General features: G+C 35.2%; 2 protein-coding genes across 2 annotated transcripts; both read right to left on the minus strand.

Annotated features, from left to right (window-relative positions):
- Positions 1-4,212: 4,212 nt before the first annotated feature.
- LOC138896192 (uncharacterized mitochondrial protein AtMg00240-like) lies at positions 4,213-4,638 on the minus strand. Its single transcript, XM_070180979.1, has one exon. The coding sequence runs from the start codon at positions 4,636-4,638 to the stop codon at positions 4,213-4,215; it is 426 nt and encodes a 141-aa protein (XP_070037080.1).
- Positions 4,639-18,469: 13,831 nt separating this feature from the next.
- On the minus strand, positions 18,470-22,251 carry LOC104101239 (uncharacterized). The gene is made up of 3 exons (XM_009608688.3): positions 21,267-22,251; positions 19,951-20,490; positions 18,470-19,036 (listed from the first exon to the last, which is right to left on the minus strand). Exons 1-3 carry the CDS (start codon positions 22,182-22,184, stop codon positions 18,908-18,910), a joined length of 1,587 nt encoding a protein of 528 aa, XP_009606983.1. The 5' UTR covers positions 22,185-22,251; the 3' UTR covers positions 18,470-18,907.
- Positions 22,252-23,351: the final 1,100 nt, after the last annotated feature.

Below are 23,351 nucleotides of genomic sequence, written 5' to 3' on the forward strand. Positions count from 1 at the left end.
AGTTGTAATCATGTGAATTTTAGATTTATTAATTTTAGATTTCTATTGTTATTTCGCATTAATAGACTTACCTAGTCTTAGAGACAATGTATCATTACGACATCCTACGGAGGGAATCAGGGGTCGTGACGATCTACAGTAACTGTTAGCGAGAGAATCAACTGAAAAAGTATTCATTCACATGTAAAGATTATTCAACTTTTGAAGCAAAATTGGGGAAAGTTTTCTCAAATATTATATGTACATTATACGTTAATACATAAAAATATATATATTTGGCGTCAATTATTTGGGGAACAGCTATATACAGCTATATGGTGCAGATTTTCCTTAGCCTTTCTGCGACAAAAAGCTTGTTCCTTTGTTTGGAAAATATGGGACAGAAGGGAAGGAAAAGAAAAGAAATTTTTACATAGATATGCTTAATTACAACTTTTAGGGGATTCTTTCTTAATTATAGATGGTATCTATATTTATAATTTGTATATAAATTTATAATACAGAGGATCCCTTAATTATAGGCAATTAAATGAGTAACCATGCTTAACAGCTAAACCCTTCCCCCCTCACATTCTGATATAACCCTCTATTTCTCTTCAAAACTCCATTTCTATATTATATTAAAAGAACGGTAGTGAAGCATGTGGTTAAGCCAAGTGACAAGCTAAAATGAAGTCACTTGGCAATTTTAGGACAATAATAATAATTAAAAATTATAAATGGAAACATAATTAATGAAAGTAGTTGAATGAAATAGATCTTATACCTAATCTAAATAGATCTTAGATAAATTTATATTTATATGTATATCTATATCTATATCTATATTTATATCTATATATTGACCCCACTCATAGATTTTCTTCTATATTAGCTAGAAATATGGAGGTAAACAATTAATTAAAAACTATAATAAAAAAATAAAAAATATAGAAATACATAAATTGAGATAACCTATGACTATTTATACTTTGGAGTAAGTTAAAATATAAAATAAAACATAACCTTACTTAAGATATTAAAGATTTATTGAGTTTAAAAATTAAATAAATTCAAGCAGCAAAATAAGATCTTACATAAAGTATAAAAATTATTTATAAGGTAAGAAAAAATTAAATAATCAGTAAAAAATATTTTAATAACAAGAATAATAAAGTCATATTAATATCGATAAATCTGGCAAACGAATATTTTATACGTAAATATTATTACAACATTTAGATGTAATATGTTCAAACAATTATGAAAATATTTTTGTATGATTAATATTTGAATTGAGTAAAATTAGTTTAAGTTTGAAAGAATAACATAATGTTTTGAAAATGCGGTCCAATTTAGAAAATAGAATGATAAAAATTATCTAAATTTGAGATGAGAAAGTTATTTAATTTTTATCTATATTATATTAAAATGAGTGTGGTAGAAATAGATATTAAATTCAAACAAGCTAATAAAAATCCACATGACATTGTAATAATATTAGGTATTGAATAATATAATATCAAAAATAAAGAATAAATAGAGAAAAAAATAAAAATTCAGATTTTTTTATCATAGAGAAAAGGGTAAAACTTATTTAAATTTGAGATGAGAAACTTTTTTATATTGTGATAAGAAAAGTCATAATATGGATAAGTCCACGTAACTCAAGTCTAATAGATAAAATCAAAAACTAAAAATATTGAATAATAAAAAATAAATTAGAGATAATGTAAGTATATTTATAAATCATAAGTTTAGAAACTAAAATAAAGTAAATATATAATACTTAAAAATATTATTAAAATTTAAATAATTTAAAATTTTGAATCAATATTTTAAAAACAAAATAAATATTTATTTTATGATTAAACAAATTATATATTTATCTATATTATATTAAATAATAATAGTTGATACTTGATAATGATATTATATAAAGTTACAAGTTAATGAAAAGCCACATAAAAAGTAACAAGACTATATATTATATTAAAAAATAGCAGAATTACGTTAAATTATTAAAAATTTACTATTAGAAATGAAAGGATGACTATTTGAATTTGAGATTAGAAAGTGCTTAAAACTATGATGAGAATGCTCAAACTATGGATAATACCACGAAATTGAAGTCTTATTTATAAAAAATAAAAAAAAAATCAAAATAAAAATTTAAAAGTACAAAATATATTTCTAATATTGGTAATTTTACTAATAAAAATTAAAAATTAAATTTGTATCTTAAAACTCAAAAAAGAAAGAAAATTTATGTAAAGAAATAAAATGATAGTGAAAATACTACTACAACATTTAGATATAATGTGTTCAAATAATTAAGAAAATATTTTTCTATGATTGAAATAAAATTACAATTTCTAATATAGTTAATTTTACTAATGAAAATTAAAAATTATATTTGTATCTTAAAGCTAAAAAAGTAATTTTTTTAACTGCATCTAATACAAAAATAATTATAAGAGAACTCAATACATTTGGAACATATTAATCGAATAACTTTTGTATTAATATTTTAGATTAATTTGAAGTTACAATTTAAAATAAAATATGATATTATTTTTGTTATAGGCAAAACATTAATATAAAAACTAATTAAAATTTATAGTAGGGATGAGAATGTATGAAACAATAGAGGTAGTGTAAGGATACTTATACTATAAATTAATTTAAAAATAATTAAATTATATTTAAAAATATTACTAATAGATTTAAATGATTAAAAATTCCGAATATGAGGATACATGCATAAAAATATTCCAAATTTTAAGAATAAAATATTTATATTTATTAAAAACTATTATAAGGATAATAAGCAAGATATTAATTTAATTATTAAGCTAATAAAAATTATATATTAGTATAATAACATTAAATAATAAATAATACAATAACTATAAGAAAAGAAAAAAAAGAAAAAAGAATTTTTGTAAAAATGATGTGATGAGTAAAATATATTTGACTTTCAGATAAAAACAAAGTGATAGTAAGAATTTTGTTAAAATAATATGACCTAATGTGCTCAAATAAGATAGATCACAATATGGCATGTTTAGTATTCTATAATATTGACAGCAAAACGAAATATAAGTACTAAAATCAAGGGGTTAGGTTACTACAAATATAAAAAAAATAGGTTGTCCACTACGAGATTTGAACAATAATTTCATATCCTGCTTTATAGTTAATATCTAATGTTATATAATTTTTATCTGAGGTTTATATTTTACGGTTATTCGCATATGATTCAAACAACCTACATCATCATTTGACATGATTTGTGTCCGCGCATCGCACGGGCACTAATACTAATTTCTCTTTAAAATCATGAAAAGACTGATTTCTGAATTTTCATCTCTCAGGCAACAAAACAATCGTTTGAAATATTTAAGGAACTACCAGATTGACGAGCTTTTGAAAACGCGATCACATAAGTACACCTTAATTAATTGAAGATGCTGACATGATTTGAAAGTTTTATCAATTATCTGTTATTTGTTTAATAATAATAATTAAGAAAAAATAACAAAATTGTAAACCTCATTAACAGCCATTGTCCAGCTCAAATTAATGCAAATTTGAACTTGTTGAATCCGTGTGCTCTCATGGTAGAGACATCCACCATTGACAAATGAGCTGGTGAGAGAGGAGAGGAAATGAATATTCTAGAAGATGTGAAAATAATTTCTGTATATCCAAAATATCTCAATGTACAGGTTATATACAAACATGAGACCACATATCTAACTAACTACTGAGTGTAATTACAAAACTGCCCCTAGCTAACACTAACTACAAAGGAGATAAATACAAATACAATGTAAGTCTCAATACCCCCCCTCAAGTTGGAGGTAAGGAATTCACTGCTAACTTGCCAAGAATAGCATAATGTTTAATCCTTGTGAGAGCCTTGGTTATATTATCAGCTAATTGTGTATTGGTGGAGATGTGATGCAGTGTAATAAGCCCATCTTGAATCTTGCCCCTCATAAAGTGACAGTCTACCTCTATGTGTTTGGTTCTCTCATGAAAAACTGGATTTCTTGCAATGTGAACAGCTGCCAGACTATCACAAAACACAGGAATAGGATCATTGCAGACCACTGCTAGTTCCTCCATCAACCTTTTCACCCACACTAACTCTCCCACCACTTTTCTTATTGACATGTACTCTGCTTCAGCAGAAGATAGTGAGATTGTGCTCTGCTTTTTGAACTTTCAGCTAATAGGGCTATCACCAAGTAAGACAATATAGCCACTGACTGACTTCCTTGAGTCAGGGCAAGATGCCCAGTCTGAATCACAATAAGCCTTTAGTCCATAATTGGGATCCTTGGATAGAAAGATTCCCAATGTAGGATCTTGTTTCAGGTATCTCAGGACATGCCAAGCAGCCTTCAGATGTGGCTCCCTTGGGGCTTTCATAAACCGACTCAGGTGTTGGACATTGTATGCTATGTCCAATTTTGTATTAGTGAGGAAATTGAGCTTTTCAACCAATTTTCTATAGTACATTGGGTATAAGAGTAAGGATCCTTCTCCAGCCTTCAACTTGATTGTGGAATCAAGAGGAGATGATACAGTAGTGTAGCCTAAGTAGTTATACTCCTTCAGCAAATCATTAGTGAACTTCCTTTGAGTCATCAGGATTCCATCAGGTTGATACAGTATCTCCAGACCCAAAAAGTAATGTAATATTCCTAAATCTTTTATCTTAATTTGGTTGTGCAGGAATGTCTTTAGTTTTTCTATCTATTCTAACTTATTGCTAGTCAGGATCACATCATCTACATAGACTGCTACAAACACCACTGAAGTTCCTTCCTTCTTATAAAACAGTGAGTAGTCACTTGTTGAGTGCTGAAAACCTTTTGAACATAAGGATTCTGTCAATTTGTCATACCATTATCTGCTAGCCTGTTTGAGCCCATATAGAGATTTTCTGAGCTTGCACACCAGATTACTGTCATCTACTATCAAACCCTGTGGAATCTCTATGTATACTTCTTCATGCAAGTCCCCATGGAGGAAAGTATTATTTACATCCAATTGGTAAATACCCCACCCCCTTTTTACTGCAATAGTGACCAATATCCTAACCGTAGTCATCTTCACCACTGGGGAGAATGTCTCAGTATAATCAATCCCTGCTTCCTGAGTGTAACCTTTCACCACTAGTCTGACTTTGAATCTCTCTATGCTCCCATCAGTTTTGTGTTTGATTTTGTATACCCACTTATAACTTATAGCTTTCTTTCCTGCAGGTAAATGTACTAAATCCCAAGTGTGGTTATTGTGTAAGGCCTGAAATTCCGGTGTCATAGCTGCTTGCCATGAAGGATTCACAGCTGCCTCCTCAAAAGAGTTTGGCTCAGAGTCATGTGAAATGTTCCTCTACATGGCGTCAGTTGCACTCATACTACACTTTTGCACCTTGTGTGAAGATTTTGGATTATGTTGTTGCTATGTATGGCAGGAGCTAGCATTGAAGCAATACTTGCGTTCCGGTTATAACTACCTCTTGTTCATGGTAGTTTTAGACTTATGAAAAATCTATTTATGTACATTTCGGACAGATGATGTATTTATTTCATACTAGCTTTGTAAATCCTGAATCTTAAAAACTCATGATTTATACTGCCAGTCCTTGGAGATTCTTATATAAACTTTTCAGTTATATTTTCATTATTTCTCTTAGTAAATCTCATTTGAATTAGATTGTTGCTAATTGGCTTACCGAGCGGGTTGAATTTGGTGCCATCACGACTAGTTGGATTTTGGGTCGTGATAAGTTGGTATCATAGCTCTAGGTTTATAGGTTGTACTAGTTATGAGCAAGTGTCTAGTGGAGTCTTGTGGATCGGTATGATGACGTCCATACCTATCTTTGAAAGGCTACAGGGCATTTAGGATAAACTTCCCATCTTTCTTTCCTTATCGTGCGACATTAATTTAGCTTGAAGCATAACTCTTTGAATTCCTTCCACGCACTCCAATGCGCATGTGAGCACTCAGTATAAGTTGTACATTGACGGCTTGTGATTCCATGGATGGGGTGCGAGATGTGATTTCAGTGTGCTAATGATGGGCCAGTCTAGAGGACTTGAGGCCAGGTTTTGACTATAGCCTGAGCACGGGGATTTTGGTTGTGTGAGCAGGTGCTTTTGGACTTATAAGTCCTGTAGTGTCCCTATTAGTGGAATTTATGACTCGATGAGTGGTTGGATGGTTATATGATGAGTATGATATGACCGCAAGATGTGTTCAGATTGTTTGAATGTGATGAGAAGAGTTTGCTTGAGATATAAACAGGACTATTGGGTGCTTGATTTCTATCTTGATGTGAAGTATAGTCTCGAGTTATGAGTGTATTGAAGGATCTTTCATGTTGCCTAATTGTGGAACAAAGTAGATTCTTCGATCTTGTTGATGAGTTCAGACTCAGGAAGATTAAGTGATTGTGTAGTAGTTGTGGCTGTGAAACAGTATAGAGAGATGTTAGTTTGAGGCAAAGCAGGTGGGTTACAACATGGGGGGTAATCTACGGATGTGTGATCCTTATGATGTTGTGTGGATGCTTTCTTTTCTACCAATGGACTATATTTGTGTGATTAGAGTTTGGATCGGTTGTAATAGTTGACCTGACCGTCACGTGGATGTATGCGAGCTTAGTAGATGATTTGAGGTACTATATGGTTATGTTATATGAGCTTATGAAGGATTTAGTTGAATCTCCCTGCGGTATTATGGTAGTAATAGATTATGGGTATTGAGAGTTATCGAGTGTTTTGATCTATGGCTTTGAGCTAAGTGGGGGAGTCTGCTATTATCAATTTGATTACATGGTTATGTGTTGTGCTGATTTCGGTTTGAGGCATACTTGTGAATCAGATGTGACTTGCGGAGGTTGAGATTGAAGATAACTCGAGTGAAGGAATTTCTGGATAGGGGTTATGTTACACTTTATGGATATATGGGAATCATGGGATGATTGAGTTATTATTCGTGAAGGATGTAGTGCGCGTGGAGTAGGAAATATCTCGGTTGCTTAAAGTTGTAGATTACTTTTTTGGGTGTTGTCGTGCTAATGGGGCATAGGTCGTTCGGCCCGTTTGGTCGGTGCAATTGAGATTTGAGCAGAGTGGATGACTCTCGAGAAGGTTGTAATGGATTCAAGATTTATATATAGCAATTGAGAATTTTGCAGATTGGTATATGACTAGAATCTGAGATTTAATTTGGATGGTGTCAAGAATTGTGGCATTTCTATATCATTATGGATTCTACATTTCAGCATCAGGAAGGTGAAGGAAACAACTTTAGATTCACAGAAGGTCTCTTCAGAGTGGGTGTCTCAGTGGTGGTACTGTTAGGGTACTTAAGAGGGAATACAGCGACTTCTGGGCCTTAGGCGGTGTGGTTTTATTCTAGGATCTTGTGGGGTGAGTGTTAGTTGAGGATCATGGTATTATGGCGAGGAGGAGTGTCAATGTGAAGGCAATTCAGAAGAAACTCGGAGGAAACAGGACAACTTGGTAGTAGGTTGGATCAATATAGTAATGGTATGCTCGGTTCTTTTGGTTCTTATAATGAGGTGATGCTTTATGGGTGTTTTGTGGCAATAACCTTGGGTTTGGTAACCTGCATGGCTTGGTTGAGTTAGAGAGATTCAGTTCTGATGTCTTGGTTGTATGTTAATGGATTTTGAAGAATTTCGATGGTTTCTACTATGATTTGAGATAGATATTTCCTACCAGCGTGAGGAGCATATTGTGTATCGTGATTTTCTCTTGGGTGGGATCAATGGAAAGTTTTTGACTGATCGGGTATGTGTTCTGCTAGTGACTCAAAGTTGATTATGAGATTCTCATACTTTTCATATGATGGCATGATAGATGTGGTACGTTGTGTGGGATTAAGATTTGCGTGTGCAAGGTCACGGGTTAGTTTGGAAGGGAAGGTCATGAATTCTTAGACAACATGGATGGTTTCAGATGACTAGATGAATGATGTTACTACTTGGTATTGTCTGAAGAGAGTGTACATTTCAGAAGGTGCACTTAGTGTTGACTTACTGATGCTTCATTGGTATTGCGGTACTCGTCTGGTTGATCGACTGCTAATATTTGGATTTTTGCTATGTGGCACGGAAGAATTATAGAAGTATTCCTCGTGGGATGGTCATGTATGAGAGATGTGTTAGACATTCAGGCGGTGGAGTTGGGATCAGATATGGTGATTCATGTATTCTATGGATTTGGAGACTGAGAGAGTTCTCGAAAATAGATTATTTCAGGGTTGTGTACTGTGAAGATGTGGCCAAAGCTGGCCAGATGTTAGTATGTGTTATGGCTAGGTCATTGTGGACTTTCAGAGGATTATTTATCTATTTGTAGACGACTAGGGTTGCTTTGGGGGCCCATTGGTAGGCCCAATGAGGATGTGTATTCTACACCGAGTCGGATTTGTTGACTTAGAACTGTTAGTGTTGAGGGGTGTGTCGTTCGGTTAGAGTTGAGCTTATTCGTGTTCTTATATGATCTATGTATTACTCTTATATGCTACGATGGTTTGTGATTTGTTGGTTATATGCACACATAGTGTGGTTCTGTTTGAGCCTTATAACGTGATTCGTGTGACTTGGTGATTTGGGGTGTGGAATGGTTAATTGCGCCTTGGTTATGGTCTTTCCGAGCTGTGGTATATGGTGTTGTTTACTTCTCAGTGGTTATGCTCATGAACTTTTGGTACTAGACATCAATTTGTGCATGGATGTTGAATTTGAGCATTGTGAATTTAGGTATTTCATGTGGACCAGTGTTTGGATGGGGTCACGCATTGCAGCGAAGTTATGTTGGGATATGATCCTTTGGGTTAGATTTGTGTGTTTTGGTTCTACGGTGGGTGATGGGTTCTTAGCACTGCATTGTGGTGGTACTGGTTGAGCTTGCAGAGCGGTTCTCTCATTTGAGTCATTTTCTATGTCTAAGTACACTTGAAGTGTTGTGTATTGGTGCACGGTTTGTGGCTTAAGGTTGTATTGGTATGGCATGTCAGTAGGACGACTGTATTTGATAAGATAAGGTCTTCAGACCTATAATGGGTGCTATCGAATCTGATTGTAGTATATTTGGAAGGATAATATTGGAAGTCAGCATAGGAATTGGCTATAGTTCTTGTCGAAAGACGGAGAGTTCCATGACTTGTTGGTCTGATAAGTGGTTATGAGTTTCTGCGTGTATCTTTCATCATCGACGGTGTACGAAGGTTTTAGAATGTGGTTCTGTTTGATATGACGTTTACTACCGATATCGAGTTTGTTTTGAGAAGTTACTCTGATCGGAAATTATTGATATGTTTATGCGAGTCGCGTGGTATATTATGTGATTACAACTTTGGTTATGGATATGACTTGATATGGCTTGTTCAGACTTATACAATGTGTAGGTTCGAGATTCAGATCTTGTAAGGAATTTCGAATGTGGAAAATTGGATTCTGAGGTTTATGGACTAAGGTTGAAGTAATGATCTTCAGTTAAGTTGCGCTGTCGGGCCTATATGGAATAGGGTGACGTGGGATCACCCCCAAGCATGTGCATGGTAAGGTGGCACAGTGATTTGATGGCTTTGGAACGACTATTAGCACGTTTAAGGACTAACGTATGTTAAAGTGAGGGAGAATGTAACGACCCGCCCTGTCATTTTGAGCATTTGCATTCCGTTCAGTTATTTGAAGTCTTGAGCAGCATCGTATGATGTATTATGACTTGTGTGAACTATCGGTTTTGGTTTTCAGGTTATTCGAAATTTATTTGGAGGAATGAATTTCATGATTGAAGCTTTAAAGTTGGAAGAGTTGACTAAGTTTGACTTTTTAGTATTTGACCTCCGATTGGAGGTTTGATGGTTATGTTAGGCCCAGATGGTGATTTTGGACTCGGGCGTATGCCCGGATTTGCATTTGGATATTTCTAGAAGGTTTCAACGCTAACTAGCGGAAGTTGAAAATTTGAAGATTTGGATAGTTTATAAGTTTAACTGAGAGTTGACTTTGATGATATAGGGTTTGGATTGTGGTTCCGGGAATTTGAATAGCTTCGTTATGTCATTTGGGACTTGTGTGCAAAATTTGAGTTCATTCCGAGTTGATTTGATATGTTTCAGCGCGAGTTATGGAAGTTGAAAGTTCAAAAGTTCATTAAGTTTGATTTAAGTTGTGATTCGTCGTTTAAATGTTGTTATGTGTGATTTGAGGCCTCGAGTAGATCTGTGTTATGTTATGGGACTTGTTAGTATATTCAGACGGGGTTCCGAGGGACCCGGGTGAGTCACAGACGTGTTTCAGATCATCTTTCATTCATGTATGATGGATGGCCTTTGCTAGTTCTGGTGTGACCGCACCTGCGGAGCCATGGGCGCAGGTGCGGAGACGGAAAGGTTGTGGTGGCATCACAGAAACGGAGACTGTGCTGGGGGAAGAAGTCCACAAATGCGGAGTTTTCTTCGCATCTGCGAAGGTGCAGATGCGGCGCATGAGGGTGCAGAAGCGAGAGGCAGTGCAGGTGCATGAAGTTTGTTCGCACCTGCGATTTAGTAGAAGCGGAGATTTTCTGCAGGTGCGATGTGCTGATTGGCAGTGCTCTTCCGCAGGAGCGAGATTTTGGTCGCACACACGAGTCTGCAGAAGCGGAAATTGGTTCGCAAATGCGAACGACGCTGGGCAGAAGCTATATTTTTTAGGGTTGGTCATTTTATTCTCATTTTTTAGACTTAGAGTTCGGTTTTGGACGACTTTGGAGAGGAATTTCCCCACACGAATTTGGGTAAGCATTCTTAACTCAGTTTTGATTATATTTCACGAATCTATACTCGATTTAGGCATTTGGTTGATGATTTCAGAAATTGGGGGTTATTGTCTAAAGTTTCATAGAGTGAATTTTTGAGTTTTGAACATCGACTTGGAGTCGGATTTGAGTGAAACTAGTATGATTGGACTAGTAATTGAATGTGTTGTCGGATTTTGTGAGTTTCATCGGGTTCCGAGGTGTGGGCTCGGGTTTAATATTTTGGCTGACTTTGGGCTTTTGATTAAAGATTCGACCTTAATCGATTGGAATTGTTTCCTTAGGAATTATTTGATGCATTTGAGTTGATTTTTGCTAGTTTCGAGTCGTTCAGAGGTCGGTACGCACGGGATGGTATTTTTGCAGTATCGTTTGGCTTACTTGGTATTGGATTTGGCTTGTTCGAGGTAAGTAACACTTCTAAACTTCGTGATGAGGGTATGAATTCCTGAATATGTGTGTTATATGTTTGGTGTTGAGGTGACGCACATGATAGGTGATGGACATGTGGGCGTGCACCATGTGAATTGTGACTCAGTTATTTCTATGGTACTGTGTAGTTACCTAATCTTATCTGTAACCGTGAAAATCTCTACGTGCTATAGTAATTGAGGTGTGATCCATGTTAGAAATCATGCTTAGGCCACATGCCGGTACTGTTGGGACCCATAGAGGTCATGTTACATGTTGAATTAATTGCTTAATTTGAAATTTATACTCGGTCACAACTATTATTTGTATATCATATCTCAATCTTTGTTGTCCTATATTCATACATCATATCATCAATGTTTTGGCTGATTATCACCATCTGAAACTCACCCGAGAGACTGGAGAGATTGATGACTGAGTGAGGCAGAGGGCCTGTTGTGGGTGATATTTATGGGATCGTGTTGCACGCCGTAGCAGGCTTTATTGATTCATGCCAGAATTTGGCTTATTATAGCGCTTGGGCTGGATCGGCCTTTCCAGAGTCTGCACATCCACAGTCGGCGCAGTTGCTATGGATTTTTTGGCTGGATCTGCACTGGATTCATTTGCATTGGGTTGGATCTGCAATGGATTTATTTACATTTGGGCTGGATCTACTCAGTACAGTATTGAGTGACTGTGTGAGTATTTATTTATGTTTGGGCTGGATCTGCCCTATACAATACTGAGTGACTGAGTGCGCTGAGTATTGAGCATGATGAGTGAGATTGATACTCAGAGAATGTGAGCACACGAGTTCACCACTGAGATGCATTGCATTTGACATGCGTACTTGAGATGCAAGCATAAAGATGCATTTTCTCATGCTACCCGGTTTTTGGTGACATTTATGATTTCACTTGGATATCGACATGTAGGTATAGAGAAGTACTTTCCTCATGCTATCTGATAACGAAACATCTTATTTATTGTTGAAAGGTTTTGGAAAAAATCACAGTTTTTCTAACTCACTCATATTTTGGTGATTTCGGTGAAGGATTTGGGTTTTACTGTTATACCTAAAAAGCATGACTATTTTCTGTAACTGTTAACGCGTTGAACATCATATCTATGAGTTATTTATTTTACCACTTTATTACATTGTTATGAACTGTTGTTGGCTATTGGTGTTGGACTTCGAACTTTGTCCCAACTTATCACTACTTTCAACCTAAGGTTAGGTTTGATACTTATTGAGTACATGGGGTCGGTTGTACTCATACTACACTTTTGCACCTTGTGTGCAGACTTTGGATGTTGATGTTACTGTGTATGGCAGGAGCTAGCATTGAAGACATACCTGCATTCCGGTTATAGCTGCCTTTTTTTCATGGTAGCTTTAGACTTATGAAAAATTTGTTTATGTACATTTCGGACAAATGATGTACTTATTTCATACTAGCTTTGTAAACTCTGAATCTTTGAAGCTCATGATTTGTACTACCAGCCCTTGGGGATTCTTGTATAAAAATATTCAGTTATATTTTTATTATTTCTCTTAATAAATCTCATTTGAATTAGATTGTTGCTAATTGGCTTACCTAGCGGGTTGGGTTAGGTACCATCATGACTAGTTGGATTTTGAATTGTGGCATTTCTGTCCAGGTTAGTTCCAGATATCAATATAAGATAATTGTGCTGGAACTCTCCTGCATCAATAGCATGGTTTGTAGCCTCATCTGTGACTCTACTGAGTGGTTCAAGTTCTTGATTCTCAGGAATTGACTGAATGCTACTTTGCTCCTGGATCTTTGATTTTGTTCAACCTTCTCACTTGGTTTGATTTTTGAAGTACTAGTATTATCAGCCTTTTTTTGTTCATTAGGTTGAATAGGTGCATGTACTTCTTCATCACACTTTTGAGTCGTTGTCTCATTCTCGTTCTTCCCTTTGACTTTTTTCTTGGCTCTGTTTCTTCCTTTCTTATTTTTTGGCACCTCAACTTAGTATTTCTGAAGTGCATCATTATCTTGTTCCCTGTCCTCTTCTTCAATGACCTAATCATTATTTTCTTTATATAACTTTCCTTTACCCTTGCCCTAAACTTCTTATAACATAATTGTATGGTTGCCTTCTATTGGTTCCCTAATCACAACGCCCCTATTAGCTTTGTAGGTCTAGGTGTGTCCTTTCTTTTGATGTGTAGTATTCTGATCTTGATTTTCATTTTGACTTTGTGTGCTTCCTATCTTCCTTTCTCTTGGTCCCTTCCTTCTGTTTACAGTTTGGAATTCATCATCTCCTTTGCTTCATGTCTCCCTATTAGCAATTTCTTCCTTCTGAGCTCTAGCAATTTCTTCTTTTTAAGATTTGATTCTTTCATCCCTGACTCTATTTCTACATTGACTTTCATCGTGACCTTGTAATTTACAATAAAGACAATAACTTGGTACCCTTTCATACTCAATATCCAACCACACACCATCTTCTACTCCGTCAAGCCTATTGAAGCCAGTCATAACTGGTCCAATTTTGGCTTTAGAAGGTCAATTTCAACTTTCACTTTAGCAAAATTTCCTCTAGATTTAGAGTATGTTTTCTGATCAGGAGCAACAACCACCCCTACATATTGCATCATCATAATATTTATAACTTGTCTGCCGAATTTGGTGAGAATCGGAGTTGATTTGACGTGATTCGGACGTCCGGTTGTAAAACTATAAGTTTTAAAATTTTCTTGAAAACTTCCTTTGATTTGGTGTCTGATTCGTAGTTCTAGGTGTTAGTTTGGCGATTTGATTACGCGAGCAAGTTCGCATGATATTTTAGAACTTATATGCATGTTTGGTTTGGAGCCCCGAGGGACCGGGTGAGTTTCGGATAGGCTACGGGATGATTTCGGTCTTAGGAAATCTGGTTTTCTACAGACTTTGGGCTTCTAGTATTTCCTTCATCGCGTTCGCGAATGTATTCTCGCGAACGCGAAGAGCAAACTGAGCTGGCTGAATTTTCCTTCTTCGCGAATGCGAAGATTGGACTGCGAACACGAAGCTATGGAGACTTTACCCTTCGCGAACTCGACCAGCTCAACGCGAACGCGAAGCTTTAGAGGCATGGGGGAACGTGAAAGAGGACTCGCGAACGCGAAAGCCACGGGCTGCTACTCATCGCGAACGCGACAGGCCCTTCGCGAACGCGAAGAAGGCCTGACCCCTGTGACTTAAAACAGAACCAAAACGGGATTTTTTCCATTTTTCACAAACCCTCAATTATAACTCGGCTTAGGGACGATTTCAAAGGAGTTTTTCACAATTTCGAACTGGGTAAGTGTTCTTTATCATATAGTGATTGTATTTCATAAATCTAAGTCTATATTCATCATTTATTTTGGATTTAGATGGAAGAAATTGGAATTTTTATAAAATTTTCCAAAAACAAAAAGTTAAGATTTGAAGGTCCATTTGATATCGGAATTGGATAATTTTTGTATGGTTGAACTTGTATCGATACGGGTGTTCGAATTTCGCGAGTTTTTTCGGGATTTAGGACGTGGGTCCCACTGTCGAATATTTTAATAAATTTCGGATTTTTATCCGAAAAATTAGTAAATTCATATGGAATTAATTCCTATTATTCGTATTGAATATATCGAATTGTTTGTGAATAGATTTGAAGCTTTTGGAGACAAATTTAAAAGGAAAATTTGTGGTTGAGTAATTGATTGAAATTTGCAAAGCGGGGTAAGTGTCGTGGTTAACCTTGACTTGAGGGAATAGAACCCTTAAATTATTTGTTATGTGAAATGCATGTGAACGATGTATAGGCGAGGTGACGAGTGTCTATACGTCGTTAAATTAATTGTTTGCATAATTACTTGAAAAATCATAAATTATTTTAAATCATGAATTAATTATTATAATAATTATTTCTCTCCTATTCTTTGTCAAATATAAATTCTTGAATTCCTGCATTAATTGTTACATGCTATTTGAATTATGTGTTTTAATTGTTATTTGACATTTAGCATATTAAATATTAAACTGCTTATTTTCTCCCTGATTTTTATAATAATTTGCTATTTGTCATTGTTTGTTTCATAATTAAATCATAATTATTGTATGCTTGTTGTCTTATAATTTTATATTAATTATTGCATTTATTGGGGAAATTTCTTCTATAAGAGTTGATTGAAATTGATATATTGGAGGATCGGGTTGCACGCCGCAACAGACTTATTAAAAAGTCCATATTGGAGGATCAGGTTGCACGCCACAACAAACTTATTAAAAAGTCCATATTGGAGGATCGGATTGCATGCCGCAACAGACATATTAAAAGTCAATATTGGGGGATCGCATTGCACGCTGCAACAGACTTATTAAAATTCAATATTGGGGGATCGGATTGCACGCCGCAACAGACTTATTAAAAAATTTATATATACTTGATTGAAATAAATATACGACAGACTTGATTAAAAGGAATATATTGGGAGAGGGGGCTGCACGCTGCAACGGAATTGAATGTGAATATATTGTGACAGCGGGTTGCACGCTGCAACAGAATTCGTTGAAATAATAATGGATTATGACTGCTGAGTTGGCTTCAATTATTATAAATGAGTTACCTGATTTATTTCTATTATTTGTTGTTGTCATTAATATTGCGTACAGGTTAATGTAAGTGAACCGCCTTAGCCTCGTCACTACTTCGTCGAGGTTAGGCTCAGCACTTACCAGTACATGGGGTCGGTTGTACTGATACTACACTCTGCACTTCTTGTGCAGATTTCGGAGTTGGTCCCAGCGGCGTACCATAAACTTGCTCGGATTTCAGCTACCAGAGGAGACTTGAGGTATAACTGCATGGCTTCCGCAGTACTGAAGTCCTCGTCTATTTTACTTTAGCTGTGTGTTTATTTCCAGACAGCTTTATTTTTATTCATACCTTTATTTGTATTTATTCTAGAAGCTCATGCACTTGTGACACCAATTCTGGGATGGTATTTAGACACCGTTGTATTTATGGATTATTCACTATATTTCAAACTTTGCTTCCGCATTTGTTTCTTTGATTATTAATAATTTAAAAATTATTTAAAAATTGATTAATATTATTCTAACGTTGGCTTGCCTAGCAAGTGAAATGTTAGGCGCCATCACGGTCCGAATGTGGGTATTTCGGGTCGTGACAGTTGTACTTAGGAATTTCGGGCATGCGAAACTTCTTTGGGATTGGCTTCGGAACTGTGCTCAGAGGGAAGGGTATCTGAACAAACTTCTTGGAATCGAGGCCCTTCAATATCGGTGGCGCTCTTGGGATTTGGTCGACCCTGGAATCGTAAGTTTTCACCTTTTTGTCATTGGCTTTGATTTTTATAACCGTACATCTTTGTTCAGGTTCTTGAAAGTTTTAGTTTACTTAATCAATTTTTTCTTCCGGTATAAGTGTACAACCATCTAGTATTTGGTACCTATTAACCCGACTAATCAATCTATATATTTTTATTAACTAACTTTAAACCTAGAAGGAGAGCCTTGGCGTAACTGGTAAAGTTGTTGCCTTGTGACCAGGAGGTCAGGAGTTCGAGTTATGGAAACAGTCTCTTACAGAAATGCAGAGTAAGACTGCGTACAATAGACCCTTATGGTCCGTCCCTTCTCCGGACCCCACGCATAGCGGGAGCTTAGTTTACCGGACTGTCCTTTTTAACTTTATACCTAGCTTTAAGGTAGGTGCTATTGAGTTTTCTCGGAGAGGTATTACTTGGAATAAAATCCACATTTGCTCCTAAAATATGTCCTTCTTGATGTGTTCTCGATATTTATTTCACTTTATGTGCACGTGAATATATTGTGTACTATATATTATGTATTGGCATGCAAGTCTTTGAAGAATAGATGTAGTTTTATATTAACACTAGCCTTTACCAAATTAAGATTAAATAGGTAAAACGATTGAGTTAGATGCTATATACGGGTGAAATCGGACCCATAAGCCGGCCCGGTTCCTGATAAAATAAATCGAGTAAGGGACGCGATGACAAGGAACCAGAATCGAGGTAAGGGATTCATCGAGTCAGGCACCGGGGGGACAACGCCTGCCCTCGAGTATATCAAGGCCATGACCCTGTGATCGGGCAAAGTCCCAAGAGACTTCGGAGAGCATTATTGGGAAATCGAACACGATTAACTGAAGGCCGTAATATTCGCGATCAACTGGGTATCACGGCGTAGATCTTGGCACGTACCAACGAAAATCCAGTAATCAATTAAACGGGAGATTTTTACCTTTTATAGAATTGTACTTAGGGTAAAACTCCCCTACTATATAAATGGGAGTCTGATTATTCATTGAACACATTGTAATACACACCCCAAAGCAATATACTATTATTTTCACTCTTATTGAAAGCTTTTATTCTCATTCATCAGTGCTAGCCATTGTGAGTCCGGATCAAGGGCGGATATTTTATCAAGGCTAAAATCATCCTCCCGCGTGGTTTGAATTTACTATATCTTTATTTGTTCAGTATAACACAGTTTATCGTTTGTATCAAATTATGTGTATCCTTAAAATCACTTACAAATTTAATTGCTGTCTGTTTTTTAGGGTTGACAGTTTGGCGCCCACCGTGGGGCTAAGGATAATAGTGGCAATTTGATACAAATTTTCATAACGCACCATATTTTACACTTGTTCTTTGAAGTGTCTTTAATTTCACGTCAAAGTTAAAAATATCGAACTACCAATCTGCACCTCTAGATGTGGATGTTGAGTCCGGTCACCATTGCGAGAACAACAATATGGTACCCAGTAACGAGGTGCCACCTGTCGATCCCATCGGGGTTCCGGTCGCGGACCCGATCGACGCTAACTCACATGTGGCCATCAATGCGAATCTACCTACCGATCCCGAGAACAGCGTCCGCGGGGTAGTCCGATTGGCAGCCCAAAATACACACGACGGTGAAGGAGATGGGATCAACGTGCGAGTGATCTTCGAAATGCTACAGGCCCAACAGGTAGCGATAACCCATCTACAGAACCAAGGCCGCGCCTCCAACAGTGTTGAGCCCGAGCTATCTCGGGAAATCACTCGCAGAAACAAACCAATCACGGAGAAGCCGAGTGAAGCTGAACCCGGGACTAACCCCGAAATCATAAAAATGCTCGAGAAACTGACAAAACGGATAGAATCAGAAGAAAAGAATCATTAATCAACCAAATAATCCTCCATCTCAAATTGGTTAGAAGTCAGCTTTACAAATCCTTGTACTTAACTATTTTTATGCTGATCATCAACTTAGGATAACAACCGATAACAATATTTCTTAGAGGTACTAAATACAACTACATGAATGAGCACAATAAAAACTGCATTAACAATAACAATGTGGGAATCACTGAACAAATTTTGTTCATTTGGAGGATCCGAACAAATTCTGCTTTCATTTTCCTCGTATGGAGCACTAAATTACTTCAGTCTTCAGCTACAGAATACACTTTAGAAAATCTGTCCTATAGCTCATCAGGTACAAACGAGAATTATATGCCATCATATATCAAAAAGACAAAAAGAGGGGAGAGGAGAATAATTGAGGACATATAACAATACGCTATACAATTTGGTTAGCAAGGTTTCAGTTGCATGTCGATTAATGCCCGTCGTAGTCAAAGGGGAGTGTAACTGATTCCCATTTATTGCAGCTTCTAAGTCTGATCTGTAGAACAGTTTCAATACTATCTTCACCATTCATAACCTCGCAGCATTGCCTATGTGGTGCCTGTTTTAGGTATTTTGGTCAAACAAACGTGTTAGTCACTAATTAAATGAAATCAGACAAATAAAACATTTCCAAGTCAAAAGCAAATCTTGTATTGCACGTAGAAAGAATATAAACAGCCATTTTCGCAGCAAATTTTGGCTATTCAATTTATGTGTTGTTAGTTAGGGTCAACGAGAGAATATAAACAGCCATTCTCGCAAATAATTGTGGCTTTTCTAGTAATGTGTATTTACTATTTAGTAGGGGTCACGTTACCAAACTGATTTGGTACCTTTTCTGGTCGAATGTTGACGAATATTAAACAGCTTTTTCATAGTCAACAGAACCACTTAAATGTTATTGACACGTTGTGGGTATGTTGATTAATTAAAATATTATGTTGAAATTTGGGAGACTATACTTGAAAAATTCTAAATGGGAGACTTTGCTTGCGGAAAAGTTTTGTTTTAACTGACGGGAAATAACTTACTCCGTACTTCTGAATTATTTTTGGGGTGTTTTGTTAAAGAATGAAAATATATTTTTCAAAAAAAAAAAATTGTATTGAAGATTATAGTAATGTTTGTAAACCTGATATTGTTTTCATGAGATTTTTTAATATTACAAATTGATAATCATATTTGTCTGTTGGTTGGAATAGTGATATGAAGCTTATAGTTGTCAAAGAAAATAACTTCCCTTTTGAAATATTTCCTTTCGAAAAAATTTCTGACAACTAAAAATCTAAAATAACTTAATTTTGGAAAATTATTTTTTAAAATATATTTTTGGCTATACAAAATATACTAGTAGTAGGCTCATGAAAAAAAATACTAGTACTAGGCTAATAAACAAAAAATTAGTCGTCTGCAAAATTAAGAAAAGCGAAAAAAAAAAAAAGATTCATAAACCAAATTAGACCACAAATTTACCTGTCTCCATATTTGGGGAGATAGAACTGCAGCCGTGACATTAACCATCTGAACTGCTAATGCTGGTGCATAATTTTCATTCTCACATTGCCTGTTATAATCACCAATTCTCTTATAACTTGTCAAAGTTTCTCCATTTTCAATCTCAAAAACTTGATCCAGATAATACTCTATAGGCCTTTGACATGGTTCTATATAATTTGGCCTAGTATTAAACGTAAATGGCTCTTCAAACCCTTTCCATGTTTCAAACGTTCTCATTGGTGTCTCCAATTCTTTGGGATTCATTAAATTTGGATATAACTGAATTGAATATCCCCATGACACTGATACTGACCAGTTTTTATTTAGATCGTAACAGAAACTCTGCTGCATTGTTCGACTTGGGTCTTTTTTGTAAGCTTCGATCACCTTCTTCACTGAATCAACTCGATCCATTAATGGAATTAGAGAATGTATAACGCCTATATGGTGCAGCGATACAATTGGTGCCAATGGATGAGCTGCCAAAAGCCCCCGTGGACTTCCTTGTATATCCATCTTAAAAATTATTTACACTGTCAGAATATATACAACTCAATCTAACACAACATATATAGAACAATATAAAAATTAATTCATATTGGAGTTTTGAACTAAATTTTTTTGAGTTCTCAAATAAAATTAAAAAAAATTGGTGCTCCCGCGTGAGTTTCTTGTATATCTATCTAAAAAAGGTTATTTACACTGTCAGAATATATACAACTTAAATCTAACACAATAAAAGATAGTACTTACATTAATTCATATTGGAGTTTGAACAAAAATTGTGAGTGCTGAAATAAGCACATGTAAAATTAATTTCGGGTCATAAAATATTATTTGAATCCAGTATAAGTCTGTCCCTAAAAGCTAAAACGGGAAAATATTACAGTAAATATTATATATCTCTTGAAAAAATGGTGTACATACCCACTAAAACTTAAGCAAATAGGAAGAAATCATCCTACAATTTTAGTTTCTCCTATAACGACAACAACAATAACAATAACAAAAAACTCACTGTAATCACACAAATGGGGTTTGAGGAGGATAGTATGTACACAGACCTTACCCTTATCTGGTGAAAGTAGAGAGGTTGTTTCCGATAGACTCTCGGCAATTCTAATTTCTTCTATAAATCTTCATTTTGGTTTACACATTCAAAGTTGTTTGATTAACTCTAACAAATTGCTTATCTTATTTTTCAAGTTGAAAATAATTTGACTATATATAAAAATATCCTATGTTGCTCCAATGAAAATAAAAACCTTAGAATTAATGAAACATTTGTATACCTGATGGAAGCCGAGTTCTTTGGTGAGAGGAATGCCAATTTCAGACATACAACCACCAATTTTCTGATCAGAACCATAGACATCATGATATCTATTAATACAACCATCTAAAATTTTCACTAGAATTTCTGCAAGAGGATAACTAATTGCAATTCCACCACCCCCATAAGCCATACCATAAGAATGCACTAAATCTTGTTCCACACTTTCAGAATTCCCACCAATATAATACATTTGATTATGATCATATTTACCTAAAACCGTCACCAAATTCTCCGTAAAAAATATTGTATCATCATCTCCCATAACAAACCACCTTACATTCTTTAATCCCAATTCAAAACTCTCTTTTACAATCCTTGCTATTCTCACTGCTGACCTGTCACCAAACCAACACGTGTACTTGAACGATGACGTGTCCTCTGAGACCTTATAGGGTGGTGAAGTGTCAGGCCACGGCTCGTTTTCTTGGGGATTTTCATCGAGCCAAACGAACCCTTGAGTCACGTTTGGTTTCCACCATAGTTCGGAATAACTTTTACGATTATTCCAAGTCTTTGCGGATCCTCCAATACCAAATAAAATATGGGTTATGTTTGTTTCTTCTTCTTTGATATTTCTTTCTTTGTTACTAATTGTAACGGCAGAAGTATACGCATATGAATGTTGTGGTGAAAATAGTTTCTCGTGTTCAGCACAATCTGAACAGCTAAACCATTTGGACCGATTAGAGAAAGCAGTGAAGGAAATTAGAGAAATGGAAGCAAATAAGCAAATTGCAAGAAAACCCTTCATCAAAATGGTGAAAATATTAGTGATTTTTGTGTTAGGAAATAATGGGACGTAGTAATGTACTGTCAAGAGTTTTAATGGATCTTGAATATTGGAAGTAGAAGAAGATTGTGGTGGCTGAGACATTTCATTCAAATTTTCTTGCTTTTTTAAGGGAAAAAGAGTTTTTCTCAAACAGGGAAGCTTGTTATGTTTTTTTGTTTTGTGTTTTTTTGGCTTCAAAAGGTGGTGGTCTTCTACTTAAATCCTAAGTCTTAAAGCTAAGGGACGCTAAAGTTTATTTATGTCTCCTAGTTTTGCCTGATTGGGTGGTTATAGGATTTGATTTCTATATTTTTCGGTTTTTTAGATTTTATTTTATATTTATATTCTATATATATGAGAAAACTTGTAAGTCTCATCACAAGGAAACTTTTTTTATGCATGTTGGATTGTGCAATGGAGCTAACAAGGGGAAAATATAAAACTGATCAACTGGTTGAAACTAATTGTATTTTATAGCTGAAAAATATATAAAATAAGTATGTTTTATTTGTACATGAAACATAAATATACAAAAATTATACATTTTATCTGCTATTATTTTTGAGAACGGATACAAATATACATTTCTCTACCTAAAGTCATGATCTTTATTGGGTGGTTCATGAGTCCTAAATTATCAACGAAAGGTCAATACAATATGGCAGCCATGTAGAACAGTCAGTCATCTTTCAAAAGTAGAAAGAAGATATTTTTTGAGTCAACTTGCACGTATCAATTAATTTTTTCAAAACAGTCTTTTGTTATTTTTGTTTATGTTTTCCTTTTTGCTTGGAGTTTTTATAGACACTAGACAGAAGATCATACTAGTTTTAAATGCTTAAAGAGTGGTGAAGATCAACTTGAGCACTATGAATGTCTAAACATTAATCTTTAACCAGAAATAACACACAAGAATAATAAACAAATGAAGTTCTTGGTGTCAACTTCTACGTGGAAGAGTTGTGCACATCCTCAATAGGGAAATTATGATTTATATATTTTGATTAAACCACTAAGGTTTAAAAAAGAAAAAATATTAAAATATTTTATCGGATAATTTTAAATAATGGAAAATAGAAAATGGGCTTTTATGCTTCGAAATATACTATGGATCAGAGGACAAATGAGATCAATGAACTGTAGATCATCCTGTTTTCTAATTAAACATCTATGTAACGAATGACCTGGTGTTATTAAATTGCTAATAAATATCCTAAATCAATTAACACATCTTGATAGGTTACATGTAATTAGGGACATTTAAACAAG

This window comes from Nicotiana tomentosiformis, chromosome 7, assembly GCF_000390325.3.
Source record: "Nicotiana tomentosiformis chromosome 7, ASM39032v3, whole genome shotgun sequence".
NCBI lineage: Eukaryota > Viridiplantae > Streptophyta > Magnoliopsida > Solanales > Solanaceae > Nicotiana > Nicotiana tomentosiformis.

Excerpts from the sequence above, each read along its gene's own strand:
- LOC138896192 (XM_070180979.1), bottom strand. The coding sequence starts at position 4,638 with ATGACTCAAAGGAAGTTCACTAATGATTTGCTGAAGGAGTATAACTAC.
- LOC104101239 (XM_009608688.3), bottom strand. The coding sequence starts at position 22,184 with ATGTCTCAGCCACCACAATCTTCTTCTACTTCCAATATTCAAGATCCA. Across the intron at positions 20,491-21,266 it reads AAGAACTCGGCTTCCATCAG|ATGGATATACAAGGAAGTCC; the intron begins GTATACAAATGT and ends ATAATTTTTAAG. Across the intron at positions 19,037-19,950 it reads CTCCCCAAATATGGAGACAG|GCACCACATAGGCAATGCTG; the intron begins GTAAATTTGTGG and ends TACCTAAAACAG.